Source organism: Macrobrachium rosenbergii, chromosome 6 (assembly GCF_040412425.1).
Source record: "Macrobrachium rosenbergii isolate ZJJX-2024 chromosome 6, ASM4041242v1, whole genome shotgun sequence".
NCBI lineage: Eukaryota > Metazoa > Arthropoda > Malacostraca > Decapoda > Palaemonidae > Macrobrachium > Macrobrachium rosenbergii.
In genome coordinates, this window is record NC_089746.1 from 47599110 (window position 1) to 47618978 (window position 19869).

The 19869-nt window shown below is 37.1% G+C and overlaps 2 protein-coding genes across 2 annotated transcripts in view; one reads left to right on the forward strand and one right to left on the reverse strand.

The window, feature by feature from the left end:
* Positions 1–1195: 1195 nt before the first annotated feature.
* Positions 1196–16500, reverse strand: LOC136839518 (small subunit processome component 20 homolog). Its single transcript, XM_067105698.1, has 3 exons — positions 16230–16500; positions 10796–11010; positions 1196–9672 (listed from the first exon to the last, which is right to left on the reverse strand). Exons 2-3 carry the CDS (start codon positions 10997–10999, stop codon positions 1390–1392), a joined length of 8487 nt encoding a protein of 2828 aa, XP_066961799.1. The 5' UTR covers positions 11000–11010; positions 16230–16500; the 3' UTR covers positions 1196–1389.
* A 2439-nt stretch (positions 16501–18939) lies between these two features.
* The window catches only part of IntS2 (integrator complex subunit 2), a 29117-nt gene continuing 28187 nt past the window's right edge, over positions 18940–19869 (forward strand). Inside the window, exon 1 of the mRNA XM_067105735.1 lies at positions 18940–19408. Coding sequence (XP_066961836.1) covers positions 19122–19408 — 287 coding nt within the window. The 5' untranslated portion in view covers positions 18940–19121. The remainder of the gene's footprint in view (positions 19409–19869) is intronic.

The following is a 19869-nucleotide window of genomic DNA, read 5'->3' on the forward strand; positions in this document are numbered from 1 at the left end:
GTATAATTTGATACAAGTTCCCTGATATTAATAATAATTGGGGAACATTTTCACAAAATTCTTTCAGTATGGCAATTAAATATTACACCAAACAATTGATTTCATTTAATTCAAGATTTGGGCAATAAATAGTAGTCAGCTACAGCTGACAATAGCGAATATTTTTTTCCCCCATGTTGTAGCGTAAATAGGACATGGCCTAGATAATTACTGTGGTATTCATGAGAGAAGCCAGTTTTTTACTTCACGAAATAATCTACCAGCTAAACAGTTTCTAAAACTTTTCACTGGGACTTAATACTAAGCACTTAGTTTGCTACTGAGTTTTGGTTATTCTACGATGACCGTTTGACGATGGACGTGTTGATGCTGCAGAGACTATGAAAGTAACGGGTAAGATAGGTCTCACATGGTATGTCGTTGACACAGTGATGGCCGACGTACAAAGTGCTATTTGTGGTGCCAGGTCTAAAATGGCAATTAATTGATCGATTTATAGATTTTAGGCATACATGCCAAGCACTGGGGCAACTAAAGCCATTCAGCTACTTCTTGCAGGTTAACAATAGGAACTGAGAACCGAGGTAATCGCTGTAGATAAGAGAAAGAGCCCTCTTATCTTGGGTCCTTTACTCAATCAAGTATCAACATGCACTAATACTGGCTGAGACTGACTAAAAGAGAATTCTTTGATATTAGATAGTCCATCTTACAGAGGCTCTAATGGACAATGAGAGTAACTCCCTTGAGGACAAGCAGTGGCTACACTATCAAAAATACAGTATGTAATTAAAGACAGTCACCTTAACCTTCATTCACAGCGCACTGTAGAATTCAGGCGACTGGTTCACAGGAAACCTACTTTTGAGTTTTAAATGTTGAAAGAATGATGAATAACAAATGACTAATGTAAAAATGGCTACAGTAATGCTAAGTAATGCAATCTTCCAAATAAATCTGGATAGCACTCTAAACTTATCAAGTATGAAGTAGGTTACCGATGCAAAGATACCCACCATCATACTTCAGTCTATTAAACAGGAAGATCGGTGATATTTGAGACCATGAATGTGAGTACATATCTGGTTGGTTGTGGTGAAATGATATATCTCAAAACAGTTGCCTTTCCTTGTGATTACTATCAAAAGATAATTCTTCCAAAATTAAACCATGGATACAAAAATAAATACTGAAATACAGTACACTTTATAGATTTATTAAGAATATATAAACCATTTATACATAATGCAAAATTTAAACTATACAGGCCTGTGTATAAAATACAGGTTACCTGACAAATTAAACATTGGTCAAGGAACTCCTCTAGTCATTCATTAATAAATTTGCACATTTTGGTGTACAGTATGTATTTAAATAACACCAGTCACATCACTCTGTAACAAATGCACTTGCTCTCAGCTTTGCTATCTTGTTCTTGCTCATCACTTTTCCTTTCTTCTCTGCAAGAGCAACTTTCTTGGACACAGATCTTGCTAAGCGCTTCTTCTTTCTCTTTTTATTAAAGCGGTGTGGATCAACAAGGCGTTGCTGTTGTTCATGAGCCTTTCGTTCATGTCTCTTCTTTGAGAGTTTAACTTGAGCTGCAGTAAAGTGACGTGTGTACAGTTCCACACCAATGTGATCTTTTACTAAATTTGCTACATCTTGAGTGCACTGAGCAAGCTTTTCTGAAGTTCTATCATCTGAAAGTTCCCTAGCAAGATGTTTAATGATATAAGAAAGAAGGTCTGGAAACACAAGTTTTTCCCCCACAACAACAATTACTCCTGCTATCAAGTTCAACAGAGCTTCACGCACGACAGTGTAAGTTTTGCCACTTAGTTGTAGCTCTTTGTAAGCTATATTTCCAACATGACGGATCACCCACAGAGCACTGGTAACAACAGGATCATCTTTATTTTCCTCAATATTTTCTCTAACATCTTTAGTTTCCTCTAGTCTGTTTTCTAAATCTTCTTCATTTCCACATTCATCAGCAACTTTAGGTCTTCTAAGCAACACTCGACAAGAATTTCGTACCAAATAAATCAGATTTCTTACAACAGCCAATGATAACTGCATCATTGCAGCTAAATCCATTCCTGCCTGAGTTTGTAGAACTTCACATAAATCAAGCACAAGTGAACGTGCTTTATCTGTAGTGGAGCAAACAACTGGAATTTTTGAACCATCCACAGGATTAGCAGCCAATAACTGTCCAATCAGACTTGCTGAACTCAAACGTATTTGAATATGTGGATAGAATAATAAGGACTGAATATATATCCACATGCTGTCATCAATATTTTCACTCCATTCTGAACTTGTTAAATACAGTGATACAAGTTTGGTCAACACTTCCAGCAACATCACCAACGCATTGTCAACCTCTTGCAACTGACTGACTGCAGGCCCATCACAAGAACCATCATCCTGAAGAGTGCTTCCCTTCATCTGAGCATTGAATCTTGATGGGTTTAAAAGAGAAACTATTTTGGGAGCAACCTCTGTTACCATGTTTTTGGGTAATTTCTTTATTGACACATCAAGAAATGCACTTAAGGATTTACAGCTTAACTGTATGGCCACAGCACATGATTCTATGTCTTCATCATCTTTACCCAGCAATTTCATACACAGCTCAATCAAATATGACTTCCTCTCTGATCTTTCAAATAATATCTTCATTGACTTTTGAAGCAAAGATCTGTTTTCTTTGCACTGCTCTTTGACAATTTGCTCTGATATCTTCAACCAAAAGTTCGTCTCCAGCTCCTTGGTGAACAATTTTACAGGGAAATTAGTAATAACTCCATTAATGAACAACTGGGCAGAAAGTCGACCTTCTTCAATAGAATATGATAAATTGCCTAAATAATAATGGATTTCAGTTATTATTTTCTTCTTTTTCATTGGATATGTTAACAAGTACGAGTAATAAGTTACTCTGGCTTGGTTAAGAGCATACTGTCGTGTACATAAAATGCTCATTTTCTTCACAGACTCCATGAGTTCGTGAAGCTCTGGAGCATCTATCTTCCTTGCTAAAACAGCTTGTAGGACAGCAAAAACTATTGTCTGATGACTGCTGTCATCCAGGGATTCTTGGACATACTGTAGCAATACACGCACTTGCTCAGAGGTCAAGGAATAACTTTCAACAGTTTTGAGGATGAATGCCAAAGTCCTGAATGTCAGCTGTAAAAGTTCATAAACTTTTCCTTTTGCTAGTTCTGAGGAAGAAAATTTGTGCAAAATAACAAACATCTCACTACAAACATTAACAAGCTGCTTCTTTAAAGATGGAAGTGGGTACTTGACAAGAAGAGTGATGCACTTCAGTGCAAGCATACTAATATCAGGATGCTCAGATCTGAGACAATTTTCCATGACTTCTAAATATGGATCAAGTAATTTTGTATGGTTTTCTTCCTGTGGATTAAACTTTTCTCTTCGCAGCAAACTTGCAAGAAGTTTAAGAGCAAATTCAACAAACACAAAAGATGTAGTTTCAAATGTTGTTTTTGGGACAAGTCTTGCTTTTTTGGGCTCAGGCTCAAGCAAATAACAATCAGAGGGCTGAATCTTCTCCCCTTTTCCTTCACTACTTGTCTTTTTTCCTTTGCCAGTAAGGAGAACTAACTTTTCATTTAAGATTCCATAAATGAAAACAGATTTCTGTGTAAGGGTAATGTTTTCATTTTTTTCTATACCAGATGCTATTTCATCCATGCATTTAATTATCTTATTGACTACTTTCCTATCCTGAGTTGAGGCAAGAACTTCTTTCAAAGGTAAGAAAAGATCAGCAAGAGCTTGTGCTGAAACAAATTCTGCTGTAAAACTCAGAATTGCATAACTCTTGTCATTCCTTGCTTCTTTCACTTTTGTTGTTATCTTTGCTACTTTTTTCTCTTCAGCTTGTAGACCTAAGATATCATCTTTACAAATTTCTATCATGTCTAACAGACATGTATCTATGTCAGATCCTCTTAATTCTGGCCGAATGTGTGACAATACAGAATGAAGGGTAAATACAAGAACATGGGTTTGGAACCCTTTTGTTAGAATGCTTCGTAAGTCACTGACAAGCCATGGTAAGTATTTTCCGCCCAATTCCGTCATGATTTTCACTAGCATGTTGCGAGCTTCATCTCGTATAGCTTGAGACTGGCTCTTCAAGAAAGTCAACATTTTCATGAGCACACTACTTACATTAGAATCAAGAACCTTTGATGGAAGCTTTTTCATGAGCTTAATGAGAGCATATGCTAATGGAATACGTTTAATGTCATCATCTTCAGGAAATTTACTTTTGTTCACTTTGTGTTTTGCATCAGATCTAGTTCTCACAACCAAAGTTTTCTTCAGTTGTGGGATGATATTATTCACAAGAGCAAGGTAAATTTTCTGGGGTCTGTTAAGTAACTCTCCATCAAGCATCAAAGGAAGATCAGCAGTCTCAACCTCTTTATATTCTGTTTTTCCTTCAATCACCTTCTCACTCCCTTCCTCCACACACAAAGTTTCATTTGTATCTTTCTTGAATAACTCTTTATTCTTAGTTACAGTAGACTCCTTTATCACCAATTTGTCATTTCCTTTCACCCCCGTGTTTTCCTTGAGATTTTTTCCTTCTTTTTGCTCCAATATTATAACTTCCTCTACCTCTTCATGGAAACCATCAATCAATAACTCGAGAATTTTAACTAAAACCTTGAGATATTTCAAATTTATCTTCTTGAACATATCCAAGTATGTTTTCAACAGCCTCATGTAAGCATGCCAAGGTAAATGTAGAGCAAAAGCACCAATGCAGCGAACTGCTGCTTGTACTAAATGATCATCCTTTGCATAAGCATCATTGAATAAGTAAACTCTGAAAGCAGGCAAGAGGTATTCAGTGATGGTGTCTACTGAAAGACTGAGAGAGCCATTCTTCAACTTATCTGAAAGCCTCATCATTGCCCGTGAACGCCTGTGCCTCTGAATGTGCATCATGTTACTGAAAAAGTCAGCATCATCATCTGCCTCACTGGCAAGTTTGTAAAGGTCTTCTAGTTTATCATACAATGAGTGACATTTATGAACGATTTTCTGAAGAACGAAAAAAATGTCAGTTCTTACTTCATCTTTGGGGTTTTTCAGTCCACTCTTCACCAAGGATAATAATCTGTCAATCAAAACTTGCTTCACTTCAGATGGGTAAACTGGTTGCAACCTCACACACATATCAATAAACTGATCCAAGCAAAGGCGTGACACATCTCGCAATGATGTGTCATTAATATGAGATATGACATACATGCAGCTATACACTAAAAATTGGCAATAATCAATGGATATATTTTCTGTACCTTTACAATACTCATTCATCTGTCTATAGCCATCTAATCTACGATCATAATCAACGTCATCAACGAACTTTGGATTCCAAGAATTGAGGTTGGCTGCTAAGTCTGCAATATCCTTATATTCAGGATTCTTAGAAGCTATGGCAGTTAAAGCTTTGCACAATGCATCACGGGATGCTCGGTCCACTAAGCAACCAAACTGGGAGATTAAGGGACGCACAAACTGCTTACTGTCATCAATAACAGGAAGCAAATAAGAGCATGTTGTAAGCAGTTGTGCAATGACCTCAGCTTTCTTAACATGCTTATTTACAATAAGAGGAATTATTAGTGTCAAAAGTTCTTCACTTACGCCTTTGTCAGTAAACCATTCTGTTAAACTGCTAAGAATTGTCAAGTCCCTCTGTGTAACTACAATGCCTTTGCTAAGATTTGTTATTAGTATTTTCATGCTCTGCAACAGCCCTTCCAAGTGAGGCACAAGGAGGGCAGAACCATAATTCTGTTGTGTGAGGCCATCTTGTGACATTAATCTCTTCACCTCCACTAAAGGAGGACAAACAACTAAAGGAAGGGCTTCATCATTTTCATTTAATGTGGTTTCCTCGTGATCTTTCAGAGTAAGAAGCTTTTCTACCATGCTGAAAACAACAGCTCTTACCTTACTACTGCACTTCTCATTAGAAACAAGCTTTACAACATAAGTCAGTGGCGTCAGCGTAACATCATCCACATGAACCTTGGCTAGTAATGGGAAAAACCTTGGATTTTCAGCCCAACACTCAAGCAAATTCAAAAGTGGAACAGGAGATGACAGGCCTTCATCTGGTAAACGTCTCAAATTAGGCCAAACCATTGTTTCAAACACAGCATCAATTTCATTGGGGTGCCACTCATAATCTTCAATAAGTGAAAAGAAACTCACAATCTGTTTTTGAGCCTGTTGTCTGATATGCTTCAAATAAGAAACATGGCGTTTCTTTATTTCAGAACGTCGTTCAAGGATCAGAGATGATAAATTTGCTATGAATATAATTACTTTCAGAAGTAAAGATCTTTTTAGAGTCATTCTGTTTGCAATTCTTTCAATAATATTTTCCATAGTGGAGAGTGCTCCTTGCAGTCTATTAAGTGGCACAACATTCTTGAGGTCCAGACCATCTCTACTTCTGTTAACAATATCTAAAGCTGATCCATTAAGATGACCAAGTATGACATCATATGCCAAGTCAAGAAATGTCTGAAACTCTTCCTCACTAGCACCAGCTAAAAATCGTAGAATTACAGCTTTGCGAACATTAATCCTACCTTTTCCTGCACTATTAGAGCCAGTTTTGAAGTGCATTTTTCCATACAGTACTCTCATCAGATATGGCATGAAATCTTTTCTGTGTTCATCATCTAATGTCTTCTCTGACCCATCAATTGAAAATAGTGTTAAAGCATTCTTGAAAGACTTGTCATCTAGTAATTTGTACATATGATCTTTGTATGGAGTTAAAAAAGCATGATTATAACCTAACAAGCAGTCAAAGGATAGCTTTTGAAGTGAAGGTGAAGGGTGCGTTAACAGTTCTAGGTACATAGATTCCAGCTTTTTTGACTGAGCAAGCATCCTTGGGTTATGAAATCTGGAGAAAAGTGTAAGTTGTTCACTGAGTGACTTGACTGATGCTCTTCTAGGATACTCAGCAGTGCCTTCATCTTCCTCCAAGTTTCCTAGATCTTTACCTATTTCTGTCCTTTCCTCATGTTGCTGTGATACATCATCATTTCCACTACTTACAAACTCTTGCTGCCCTCGTTCAAAAGTAATATCTTGTGTTGGTGCCACAGTAAAATCTACAGGAAAAAATTCTTTCTCCAAGAAATCGAAGAATAATGGTACCAAGTCTCTGTTTTTATTTTCACAAATATCTGGGAACTTGTCCATTGCTCTCCAAAGTAAGTCACGGAAATTCAAATGATTAGGTTTTAATGGTAATTTTGAATAACCTGAATGCAGTGTTAATATGCAATCAACATCAGCAAGGATGCTACAAGATAGGTGAAGATCTTGGTCAGGATCTACCTGCTTTCTAAGTAAAACTTCTTGTGTTGCATGAGAAGCTATTTTCAGCTTTGAAAACCAAAGAGGCCAAAATACATCAAGTGGCATAGAATAAGCAAAGCCTGATATTGCCTTTAAAACTGGATTCCAAAGGTCCTGGTAATTTGTATATAACTGCCCAATCAAAAATAACAATGGAGCCTCATTATAATCTCCTGATACAGGGACATGTGGTTTCAAATGATCAGCGTCCACCATCGTAATAAAACGGAGGCGATCTCTAAACTCCCAAGGTGTGATGGGTACAGACTCGGCTTTCAACAAAATTTGGAAAACACTCTCAACATCATCAATAGCATTTTCTGAAGGAGCCAAGGTTATAGGAAACAATGACAATATATGAAGAATTAAAAAACGAACCTGGGGGTTTGATGAAGTCAGGGCTGGAGCCAGAAATGTATAAATTTCCTTCAAATAATCTTCACTTATGATGTTCTTATGATTCACAGATGATGCAACAGTAAAATAAATATCAACTGCTCTTAAGATATGCACATTTTCTCTGTAGTGGTGTTTTTTCTTAAGCAGTTCCTCAAGTTTGACCTGGCATAAACTTGCAAGAAAATCTTCCTTTGAGAGTGTATGTGACATAACTTCAACCACCAAACTGATCAAAAATAACACTTGCCTTGCAAACAAAGGAATTTCAGATTTTACATTCATATCAAAAGCAAATTCTGGAACTGATACTTCAGACTTCCTTTTCTTGCTTAAAGGTTTGACAGTGTCAACTACTTTCTGTGCTTCATCTTTTAACATAGACATAGCATTGTTCAATATCTTGGTCAAATATGAAGTAAATCTCTGGTTTTTCACATGCATTATATGAGGCATACAAAGTAAGCACACACACAAATCCTCAAGGTTTGAAAGGTTTTCAGAAATACCTTTCTTTATTTCCTTCTCAATATACTGGCCAATATGCATCTCTCCATTTAAACCAGGAACAGCAAAATTTAACAGATAAGGATTCCAGGTACTCAGTTCCTGCCCAGATGTGCAAGGAGGTCGTTTCTGAATGGTTATGTCAGCAATTAACTCTACAATATTCCTAGCAATATCCTGATCTTCACTCTTACCCATCATACAATCCAGACAAGGTAAAACTAAATCAAGTATTTCTCCATCAAACCTTTCTAGGTTGGTAACTTGCTTCACAAAACTCAGTTTAACGGCAAGAGAATAATTACAGGACAAAAATGAAGAGACAATTCTCTTAAAGGCAGAATGATTAAGTTTGTCCGCAGGTATTGTTAGCAGGGTTGCCAAAATTTCTGTCACTGTATATCCGACAGTGTCTGGTAGGGGGGATTCAAGTACATTTACACAATTAACCATTGTCTCATTTACATCTGTTATCAATGCCCCTTGCTTATGGGATAAAAAGACATGAAGAACTTGCAAAACACAGTTCAAATGACGATGAGTATCTGCATCATCCTGAGAAACCAATCTTTTTATACAGTCCCAAAAAGTTGGCCACACAAGAGAATTATCTTCCTTCCACAAAGTTTGCCATGCAACATTCTTATCTGGATGAGGAGTTGTTATGTATTTGGCCAATAAAGACATGGTGAACTTCACAGTTTCCAAGGCTGGTTCTTGTGGTACTTCATCACTGCCACTTAAAGTTTCCAATAATTTGCCTAATATCTTTGGAGTACAGCTATGAAGTCGTTGGATAACATCTGACTTCATCATGGAAGCAAAAACACGCCCCAAACCTTCAACCTGGGATTCATCTTTCTTGAGTTTTCTCAGGGACATAGAAATGAACCAGTTTTTCTTAGGAATCTTACGAACCAACACTCCAAGACTCTGAGCAGCAAGCTCATTAATGTACCAAGGATATGACTTGGAAAGGAGATGAGAGAACTTGTTCACATGATACAAAGTGTAAAAATCTTCATAAAGATACTTCTGTAAAACAACAAATAAGGATACAATACACAAAAACACTGTTTCAATCACCTCTGGGTCCTTTGTAGATAAATGAGCAATGAGTTTTGGCAAAAAGTTATAGAAATGTTTACTGTAAAACTCTTGAGGAAGGTCATTAGCAAAAGCTACCAAAACATCACACACAGGCTGAAGAGCTGACATGTCAGGATTACTAATGTGCGTTGATATACAGCTAACAATGTGGTTTTCATGAATTACCAGCTGACCAGTCGTCTGTATTTCATTTCCCAGCTCACGCAAAAATGTCTGAAAATAAACAATATAGCTTTAAAGCAAAGCCAAACACCTGAAAACTTTTAGAACAATATTATACCTTTAAAATAACTTCTGTATTTATGTACACTTTATACACCCCCAGACTAAAGTAGACCATTCAAAATTAATAAAACTAAGGTAGGAAACCTCTACTGTGTGGCAATGAACTCCTATGCTTGAGAAAGGTGAAAACCACAACTCCACTTCCTATAACTAGCCACAACTCCCCTTCCTATAACTAGCCAAGATTGGGCAGTCCAGCCCGGGGACAAGGTAAAACAAACTTTCAAAACTTTTGCTTCATAAATACTGTATAAACTTACACTTTAATTACTGTTTTGATTCCTACTTGGAGCTTGCAAATTAATCTACTAAATGACATTTCCTTTGCTACATTAGTCCCTAAACAAAACAAATCATTACTTCAGACAGACTCAGAACCTTTCTTCTCCTTTCTCAACAGAAACTGCTACTCTCTCCCTAACAAATTCAAGGACGATATGTTTTTTGACATTTTTCTCTCCAATTCTGAACCAGAGCAAATAAAAGTCAACTCATGAGACCAAATACACATCTATAGTCACCATACTCATGATGGGTGAGGCTTACTGGTATATGGGCTACTGGCTGACACCAACAGCGTGAACTGTAACACATCTATCCTTACATCTGCTATTATACTGGCATAGATGATGCTGCAATCTACCAATATAAAACATGCAGGAATATCAATTTATTCCATGTGATTATCTCAGGGATATGAGAGAAAAAGAGAATAAAACAAGAACATCTTGTGCTCCTGACCCCTCACAGTAATTGCCAAGTGTAGCTGGACGACTATGGAATTCCCAAGTACTATGGTATCCTACACAATGGTAGTTGTTTCCAACAAGCAACCCGCCACTAAAAGCCTGACCATAGTACCAGTAACGTGAGCCCATACAGTCCATTGTCATATGGTGGTTCTCTGCCCAAACAACAATTATCAATTATTTCATTTACATACACCCTACTTTACTAATTAGCAGAAATTAACACCCATTTAAAACAGGAGGCTTCTCTTTTGGCCATGTATTAATATCATGTGAAATTGAAAAAACTCAGCGGTACGTACCTTGAACTCTTGAGTAACATTCAGGTCTTTAGCCTTGCATATTGCTTCATAAATAAAAGTTGTATTTTCACCTTCAGTGTTCTGGGGACGTTGCAACAGGTATTTTCTGGCACTGACACGCAATGCTCGCACTTTTTCACCAAAACCACGAAACACAAAGGTGTTGGTGGCTTTGTGTGACTGACGACCAGCTTTTCCTTTCATCTTGGCTGTAGCTGAAAAATATACAGTCTATACACTAAAAATAAACAACAACCAATGACAGTATTAAGCCTAACAATCAAAATACACTACACAGCACTTTCTAGTCTCATCTTTTATGAATTTCCATCTGAACTAGTGGTACTGGCTTTATATTATATCAAAACACTTAAAAGACAGAGTTCACGAGTGTGACATTACAGGAAAAGTAACTTCTGTCCTTGGAAAGTTAGAATAGTTTTCAGTGAGGTGCTCCTATACTTCACAAATCATTTGTGTAACCCAGATCAAACTGTCACCATCACCTCCTTGCCTACTACATTTTCCCAGTTCACAGTACCTGTATTGCCTAAGTTTTCAAAGTGCTTTGAGGTCATTTCAAAATAATAAAAATGTTTTTAGCAGCAAGTGAAAGAAATTGTATTTTTAAAAAATGTCAAGGATATTATTAAAGCAATAGCAAAACTGCTTCCTCTAAATAATGGTGAAACAAGGCAAAATGGAGGTCTTTATGGAACACTGACCCATCTTTCCAACAAAACAAGTGATACTTTTTAGTATATTATAAAGTGGAATGTGCAACTAATCATATAACACATTTTTCCTTTATTTTTCTACAGAGAATACCATTTACCCTAGACTAGCTGGTATAGAAGCAGAATTTTCTTCCACAGAAAATAATAGAAACTGAGATTTAATGAGAGGCACCTACATTCAATGATGATGAAATACTTTTGCAGTTGATATTGTAAAGTTATGACAGCTAAAGCTATTGCCTGTAACCCACAGGCTAAAGTTTTCATATAAATATACTGTAAATCTTTTAAGGGGGAATAGAGCTACTCTGGGGTAAAAAAATCATAAAAAAACTTTTGTGAATTAAGGGTTGAAACTTCATATATAAATACAAGTTATTGTTGTTTTTATGTATGAATACAGCAAACCCCCCGTATTCGTGTTCTCACCATTCGCAGACTCACTGATTCGCAGATTTCTCTATGGAACACATATACACAATTCGTGGAAAATTCGCTTATTTGTGGTATATTTTCACTGAGAAATATTCACTAATTACTGTATTTTCATATCATTTTCATGACTAAATGCACTTTTTGTGATAAAACTATTAAAATATTCAGGTAGCCTGGTAGTGCTCGAGTTACAATAACGATAATTCACCTTACAATGATTCGATTTTGCGATGTTGTAAGCAATTAATACCAATAGCAATTAGTACCAACTTCTTTTCCTCCATCTCTTTATCCCATCTTCTAGTTAAAAAAGTAATAGAGAAGAGAATGATAAAAGTATTGTCAGTACGTATACTCTTGTGTAATTGCGTACTGCCATAAACAACCAAACGAGAAACTGTTGTTTTGCTTATAACCAAATTGGATAACAACAGCTGATTTGCTTGTATTTCAACCATCGTACGGTAGAAAAAATTACCGTAGTTATGTTACAAATGACATTAAGTAGAATAGGACTGATATATTTTTACATTATACTCTTATTCGCTATGGATAAAAGACTGGCAAGGAAATATACTGCTAAATTTAAGCTGCAAGTTGTAGCTGAAGCTGAGAAAACAATGTTCAAGCTGCTAATGACTATACTGTAAATTATCGTGCATCAGCAACGTGGATGAAGCTCGACCGTAAATAAAATTGGAGAGAAAGTGTTTTAATCAAAACTGCTGGGCATGAAAGAACACATATTACTGCTGTTTTCATGCTGATAAAAGATAAACACGTAAAGCTTGTATTATGACGAAATCAAGTGAAAGTAGCAAACGGAATCTTGATTTTTTTACACAAAACAAACATGGCCCCAAATGGCCAACGTCATCCATTAACGAAAAAAATAGCTAATTTCACTTAAAAACACTCCCTATAACGAAAAATAACCTTGCCCCATAAAAATAAGTACAATAAACCTCTCCGTATTCGCGGGGGATGCGTACCGCACCCCCTACCCCCCGCGAATCAGTGAATACTTAAAACCCGCATCCAAAAACACTTAGAACTGCCTATTTTGATAGTTTAAACACAAAAAAAAAAACTTTAAAAAGGCTTATAACTGAGTATTTTAATAGTTTTATCACAAAAAGTGCATTTAGTCATGAAAATTATATGAAAATACAGTAATTAGTGAATATTTCTCAGTAACATATACAGCGAATGGGTGAATTTTCCACGAATAATGGGTAGCCTAGATGCATTCCACAGAGAAATCCAAGAATACATGAGTCTGCGAATACGGAGGGGTTTACTGTATCTAGAGATTCATTTACACTAACTAGAAGCATGAAAAGCACTCTGGAATTTACTGTAAATCTAGAAATATTCATTTGAAACTTCCTAGAAGCGAGAAAAGCACTCTGAACTGAATTAAATACACACACACGTGTTTGGAAAATAAACTTACAAACTTACCGCATTATCGATTTCCAAACCAAAACACTGATCGCAATTTGTAATACAAAAGAGATATAAGAATATATACAATATTATTGGATATAGTGAAGCAACGCATAACATTTTAAAAGATCCATGGAAAAGATGCATATTCATTATATGTTAATGTTTGTATATGATATTAATGGAAAAGATGCATATTCATTATATGTTAATGTTTGTATAATATGATATTAATAAGTGAATATAGAGTGCAGTATAATGTAGGCTAGGCTACTGTATATGTATACGATATGCCATAGTGTAGGCTAAGCTAATTCTTGTTTTGTTATTCAATTTCTCTTTGCATTATCATAAGTCAATCTGCACAAACCTCCAGAATTAGCTGAGATTAATAATTACTGTACTGTATATGTATAGAGTATACTTTATAGTGTAGGCTATGCTACCATACATGTATACATGGTACTGAATACCCTAGTGTAGGCTAAGCTATATTCGAGATATATTTTTTCCAACAAACAATAGGTTTTTTGAAACCTAACCCCATCATAAGTAGGATAATACCTCTATAAGCATTTTTAGTTTTTTTTTTTGTGTTTGAACTATCAAAATAGGCAGGTCTAAGAGTTTTTAGAAGGGTTTTAAATATTCGCGGATTTTAGCTACTCGCAGGGGGTGTGGTATGCATCCCCCGTGAATATGGGGGTTTACCGTATATAATCATGACATCATAATGTTATATTTACTATTTTCGTTGTAGCAGCCTCAATATTTGGTCAATATAAATTAATTTCTTTGTGAATAGTTTGACAGTGTCTAAATGCTTCCTCATAAAAAGTTTTACTTAATTATCTAAATGCTATGTAGTGAGGCCACGTTATAATGCAAGTCCGAATGAGATAAAAAAATATTCAGTTACAGCACATTTATATTCATTCTCTTTTTATATTTGTAAATATCTGAACATGACCATTCAATTGCCTAAGTAATATCAACAGAATTTCAAAGTGTCAATAAAATAGAGCACATATTGGATTTTCTACAAAATGGTGACTGCAAAAATAGCTTTTGAGATACTGGCCTGTAAAGTTTAAGGGACTCATGAATGTATGGAGCGAAATTGTGGAGCAACATGCTTTCCCATCCTCTTACTAAGAGCAACTGGAAGTCTTATTTACTGAGTAACTGCCTGTTCCTACAGTCATCACCAAAACAACCAAAGTTGCCAAAGGTTCTGATTCCATACCTTGATCACTTACTTTTAATGGGTAAAATGAGCATTATGGTTGAGTACATAAGGACATACCTCACCATGCAGGCCAGTTGCACCTTACACATTCTGTGCCCCTAGGGGCCCCAACAGTCGGCACACTGATCTGCAGCGTTTGCTGTGTCATAATATATTCTTGAATGCTGTAGGAAGAATTCTTGCTGTCTTTTAAAATACAAATTTTTTACCCCAAAATGGGTAGCCTACACCCCTCTTAACTTCTGAATGCTGTCACAAGTAAGGTAGGACAAGGCACCCTACGTTAAGTTGCATCAGGGTATCCCTATATGCACTAGAGGCATAAAATTGGGGTAAAATTAGAGGAGAATTTGAAGACAAACCCTAGTGACCAAGTAGGCTCAAATGCAGCACTGTATGCACATGGGGTGCCCTTACCAACTCGCTGTTAGCCTATCTGTGCATGGTCAACTAACCGCTCCATGGAAGGTCTCAAAAAAGCAGTGAGTAAAGAAAGAAATAACAGGAGCGGATGCAGAGTAAGGAGACCGGTAGGCGTGAGAATGAATGGAAGGTAGAACTATAGAACAGCTCCACAGGGGGTATCACCTTGGAAACTGACTTTTTCTTATTTTGGTTGTTTATCAAGGATTTACTGTTATTTTTTGGCGGCTGACTGTAATTAATCTCAGAACTGTATGCTGGCAATCCTGAAATGCTATCACACGTGTGCAGTGTTATGCATAGCATAGTAGGTTAGGTTAGGTTAGGGTACATTAGGTTAGTATAGTTCCTTTTATAATAGGTTTCCTTAGCCAATCCTTTCTTGAACATATGTCTCCCTAATGACTTGCGCACATGTGGAACTATTCCATAATAACATGACAGCCCGGTCTTTCTCCCAGCGATCTCCCCCACCCAAAGGGTCCCCAACCATGTTGGATCGAGATATTAAGTTAATAATAAATGACTGACAATAAAGAACACCACCTCCTTCCTCACCAACACTAAAAGTACAGGACCTATGAGGTCATTCAGCACTGAAATGGAAAGTGACAGTGAAGAGGTTTGAAAGGTGTAACAGGAGGAAAACCTTGCACTACAAATAAATTGTTAGGATAGCCTACGGTGGAAAGGATGGAAAAAGAGAGTGCGTATGGAAGTACAGTAGAAGGAATGAAAAGGGCTGCAGCTAGGGGCCAAAGGGACGCTGCAAAGAACCTTACATAATGACGACGGGGCACTAACCTTCCAACAGAGGGTAGGCTTGAGAATTCCTAACCTTTCCCAGAATGCTGTGTCCTGACCTAACCAGACCTTACCTTCCTAATTTAACTTGGGGCACCATGCCCTGACCTGGCCGGGGGGCACACACATCATTATTCTATTCACGATATCGCATTTGGGAATGGGGACGCCAAAGACCCTCTGACCAATACAGGGCACGGCAGCCTAACATAGTCTAGCTTAAGATTCATCCCAGTCCAGATAGGGTATGTTCGATTTGCTAAGCGGCAATTGCCGGAAAATAAATAATATTATTCATGTTTTTAGAAATATACTAATTTGTCGTGCTACTGCTCACCTATTTCACGTCAAAAATTTACAACGAGGAATTAGGCTATGCCATGGTAGTTGGGGACCAATGTGATGTCATCTGATACGGGCTTCATCGTTGGTATTACTAATTTCCAACAATTTATCTTCACACACACTCTAGATGAAATCACTGACAAGGTCGAAAATTTAAAATTATAACTAGTACGCAAGTAAAAACAGCAGAAGGATGAACATCACTAAAGAGCAACCACGCGTTTGTGCATGTTTACACCGCAAGACGACGAAAACTCTTTCCTATGTAACAGCCCTTCCTAGACGTTGCCTGGCATGATCTGATTACTAATGTTGAAATTATGATAAATTAAAAACTGTACACTTTAAAGTACATATTTTCCTTGTTTCTCCTTTTGTCCTATTAAATGCATTTTATGCCTATTATTTTTCTAGAGATTGCAAGTTTAAACTTGAATAATGACAGAATTTTCTTTCTAGTCGTGGGAGAAAAAATCATGATATAGGTGTCTACATTTGCCTAATAACGCGTTCCCTAAATTTTATTTGTTCATGTACGCACACACACACACACACACACACACACACACACACACATATATATATATATATATATATATATATATATATATATATATATATATATATATATATATATATATATATATATATATATACACACACACACACACACACACACACACACATATATATATATATATATATATATATATATATATATATATATATATATATATGTGTGTGTGTGTGTGTGTGTGTGTGTGTGTGTGTGTGTGTGTGTGTGTGTGTGTGTTTGAAGCCCTCTGCAGCTATTAAGGTAAACCACAACAATCCTATGTGGCATTTGCAAGCCCATCATAACGTGGCATCATCTCCCAGCACTATGTGGACACCTATGACCATGCCCAAACGCCAATTCTTCGGATGCAACTTGAGAAATATCCAAAATAGCACCACTGGGATCCTGTATCCATAGTCTACAAATAGCACACATTCTACTTAGCCCCCAACAATAGCAATCCTTCTTCCCTCTACAAGGAGACACCGATATCAATGGCCCTATACTAGGCAGATAAATAACATCATTTTAGGAGAAACGCGCCCGAATGCAGTATTAATCCCGGATTTATTTTACATTACTCAAGATAGGCAGCAAGGGCCGGAAATCACGATTCCCCCATAAGGCACGACGAAAAAAAAAAAAAAAAAAAATTATGCATCTTGCTACTCCCACATGCTGACCAACAGAAATTCGCCTTACCCATAACCCTACCATGTGCTGTTAAGCCAATCCTATATTCTTGCCCTTATGCTCGAAAATTTTAAATAAGATATATATACCTGATCCAGTGAAGTCCAGCATATATTGTGGCAGAGCATGTAGATTCCAGTGACTGAAGATGATTTTAAATTATGTGTTTTAGGATGAATACATTTATCACTCAAGGGGTGGGCAGGAAGAAAATTGAAAACTGTTATCTATAGACTTGGTTATCTCTTAATTTGGTACGAGTTTATTCAGTAAAAAAAAATGCGCTTCCCTAACAACATAACCTTAACAATAGTATAATCAAGTTAATGAAATCTGTGCGATTGCTACAAATGTCCCACTTTTCTTTCCTTTTATTTCTCCTAATTCGTACATTAGACATAGTTGAAACTCTTTCCTCTCTCAGTCTCCAACCTTCCTTCTATTAAAGTCCGACGCCTTTTACTCCTTTCTTTCTCTGTTTTGTTAATGATAACTCATTTGATGAAGACACCGGGACAGAATACAAACAATAGGGTCAACGTTTTTTTTTTCACGTCCATTATTAGACATGATTGTCTGAACGAGTCCCCTCAAAATTTGTGTCATATGGGAGCCTTGTATTAAAATTTGCAGGCGAGGGTCATCCTAGCATTGGGATCAAGCAGTGATCCCAGCCTCCCAGGGACTCACTCATCTGGGGGCTCCGTGCCCCCTCTCTGTCACCCGTCGTCAACTTTAGCGACCTGCACCGGGAGAACTCCTCCGAGAATTGGTGCAGACGAAGAAATGATATCCGACCACTTAGCATTAAGTTTCGTGGGACTGAGCTTATTGCTTGTTGTCATCTGTCTCCTTAAGGATAACTTGTATTTTTATGCATTTGTTTCCTAATCAAGGTGTTAGCATTTTTTCTTCCCTGAGGATTTGCTAAAGGATATTGTTGCAGTGTTACATCCTTACATAAATTAGATATAAGTTACAATTTAATACCGTGTTTGGCAATCGGCGGATATTTCCATCTAGCTTTGAAAAGTGCACCGGCAATTATTAGAAGCCTTCGGCGGAGTGGGATCTTAGAAAAAGGAAGAAACAGTAACAGCAAACATGATCTACCAGTTGGCATTCAGCAACATAGTGGAATGCGTATATCCGTGGCCACGGTATATCTCCCTTTCTTCTTTTTGCAATTACAGGTATTAACGTAACAGAGTCGGCTTCCTTCCTTTTTTTTCCAAGTGAACGAAGTAATCTCATGGATTTAAATCAAAATTTTCCAGATAAAGATTGGCGACCTGTGAGGGTCGCTTAGCTACACCAGCGTCAAACTAATTTTTTACAATAATAATAATAATAATAATAATAATAATAATAATAATAATAATAATAATAATAAAGGGACCGACTAAAGGAGTCCCTATCCCAAAATATAAAAAAAGAATAAGGAATGGAAGAAGAAGAAGCGAAAGTTATCAAAGTTCAGACTCGGCATCATTTGCTGGGACGTCAGTCTGCTGGGCTGGCTTGTAGTAGTTAAACGTATATCCGTACGCTTGCGAACTCTGTCGCTTTGCCCCGTTTTGGACGTAAAATGTGATTAAATTGGACAATTACGCTCCAACTACCTCGAGCGTCATGCCTCCAATAACGGTTCCAGTGTCGCCTCGAGTGTTTAAGGCCATCGAGAAGTCCGACATCCACACCTTAGCCTTCTGCAGGGAGGAAGAGATCCGTCCCATCCTGCCATGTCTCGTTCGGATGAGCCTGATCGCGCCCCTGGATCACTCCGAGGAATGCATTGCGGGACGTAAGGTCATACTGAGAATACTGTCGGGGATAGAAGTGGTCAACTCCCTGGTGGCTCTTCTTTCTATCGACTTCCCGGCACTTGAAGTGGATGTCAAAAAGGAGCAGCAACTGAGGTAGGAGTGAACCCTTCGGTAGGTTAGGTTAGGCAGTGAGATAGGTTAGGTTACCCTAAGGTGTGTTTTGCCGTATTCTAACCATAAAAAAAAAGCCGTAGAACTATGGGGGTGCTACGCATCGGGTATTACCTTGAAAATTGACATTTTCAACAATATTGTGGTTGCTTATTAACAATTTACCGTTATTTTTTGTCGGTCGACAGTAATTAACCTGTAATTAACATCAGAAGTGATATGTTTGTGGGTAGAACTAAGCAACAGCTCCGCATGGCGTATTATTTTGGAAATTGATTTTTCCTGTAGTATTTTGATTGTGTTATCAAGAATTTATATTTATTTTTTGTCTGTCGACTGTAATTAACCAAAAGTTGTATACTGGCCATCCTGGAATGCTGTCGCGCATACGCAGTTTTATAGGGGAGCTTTTGGTATAAAGTGGAATTTCCTTCACTAGGGGG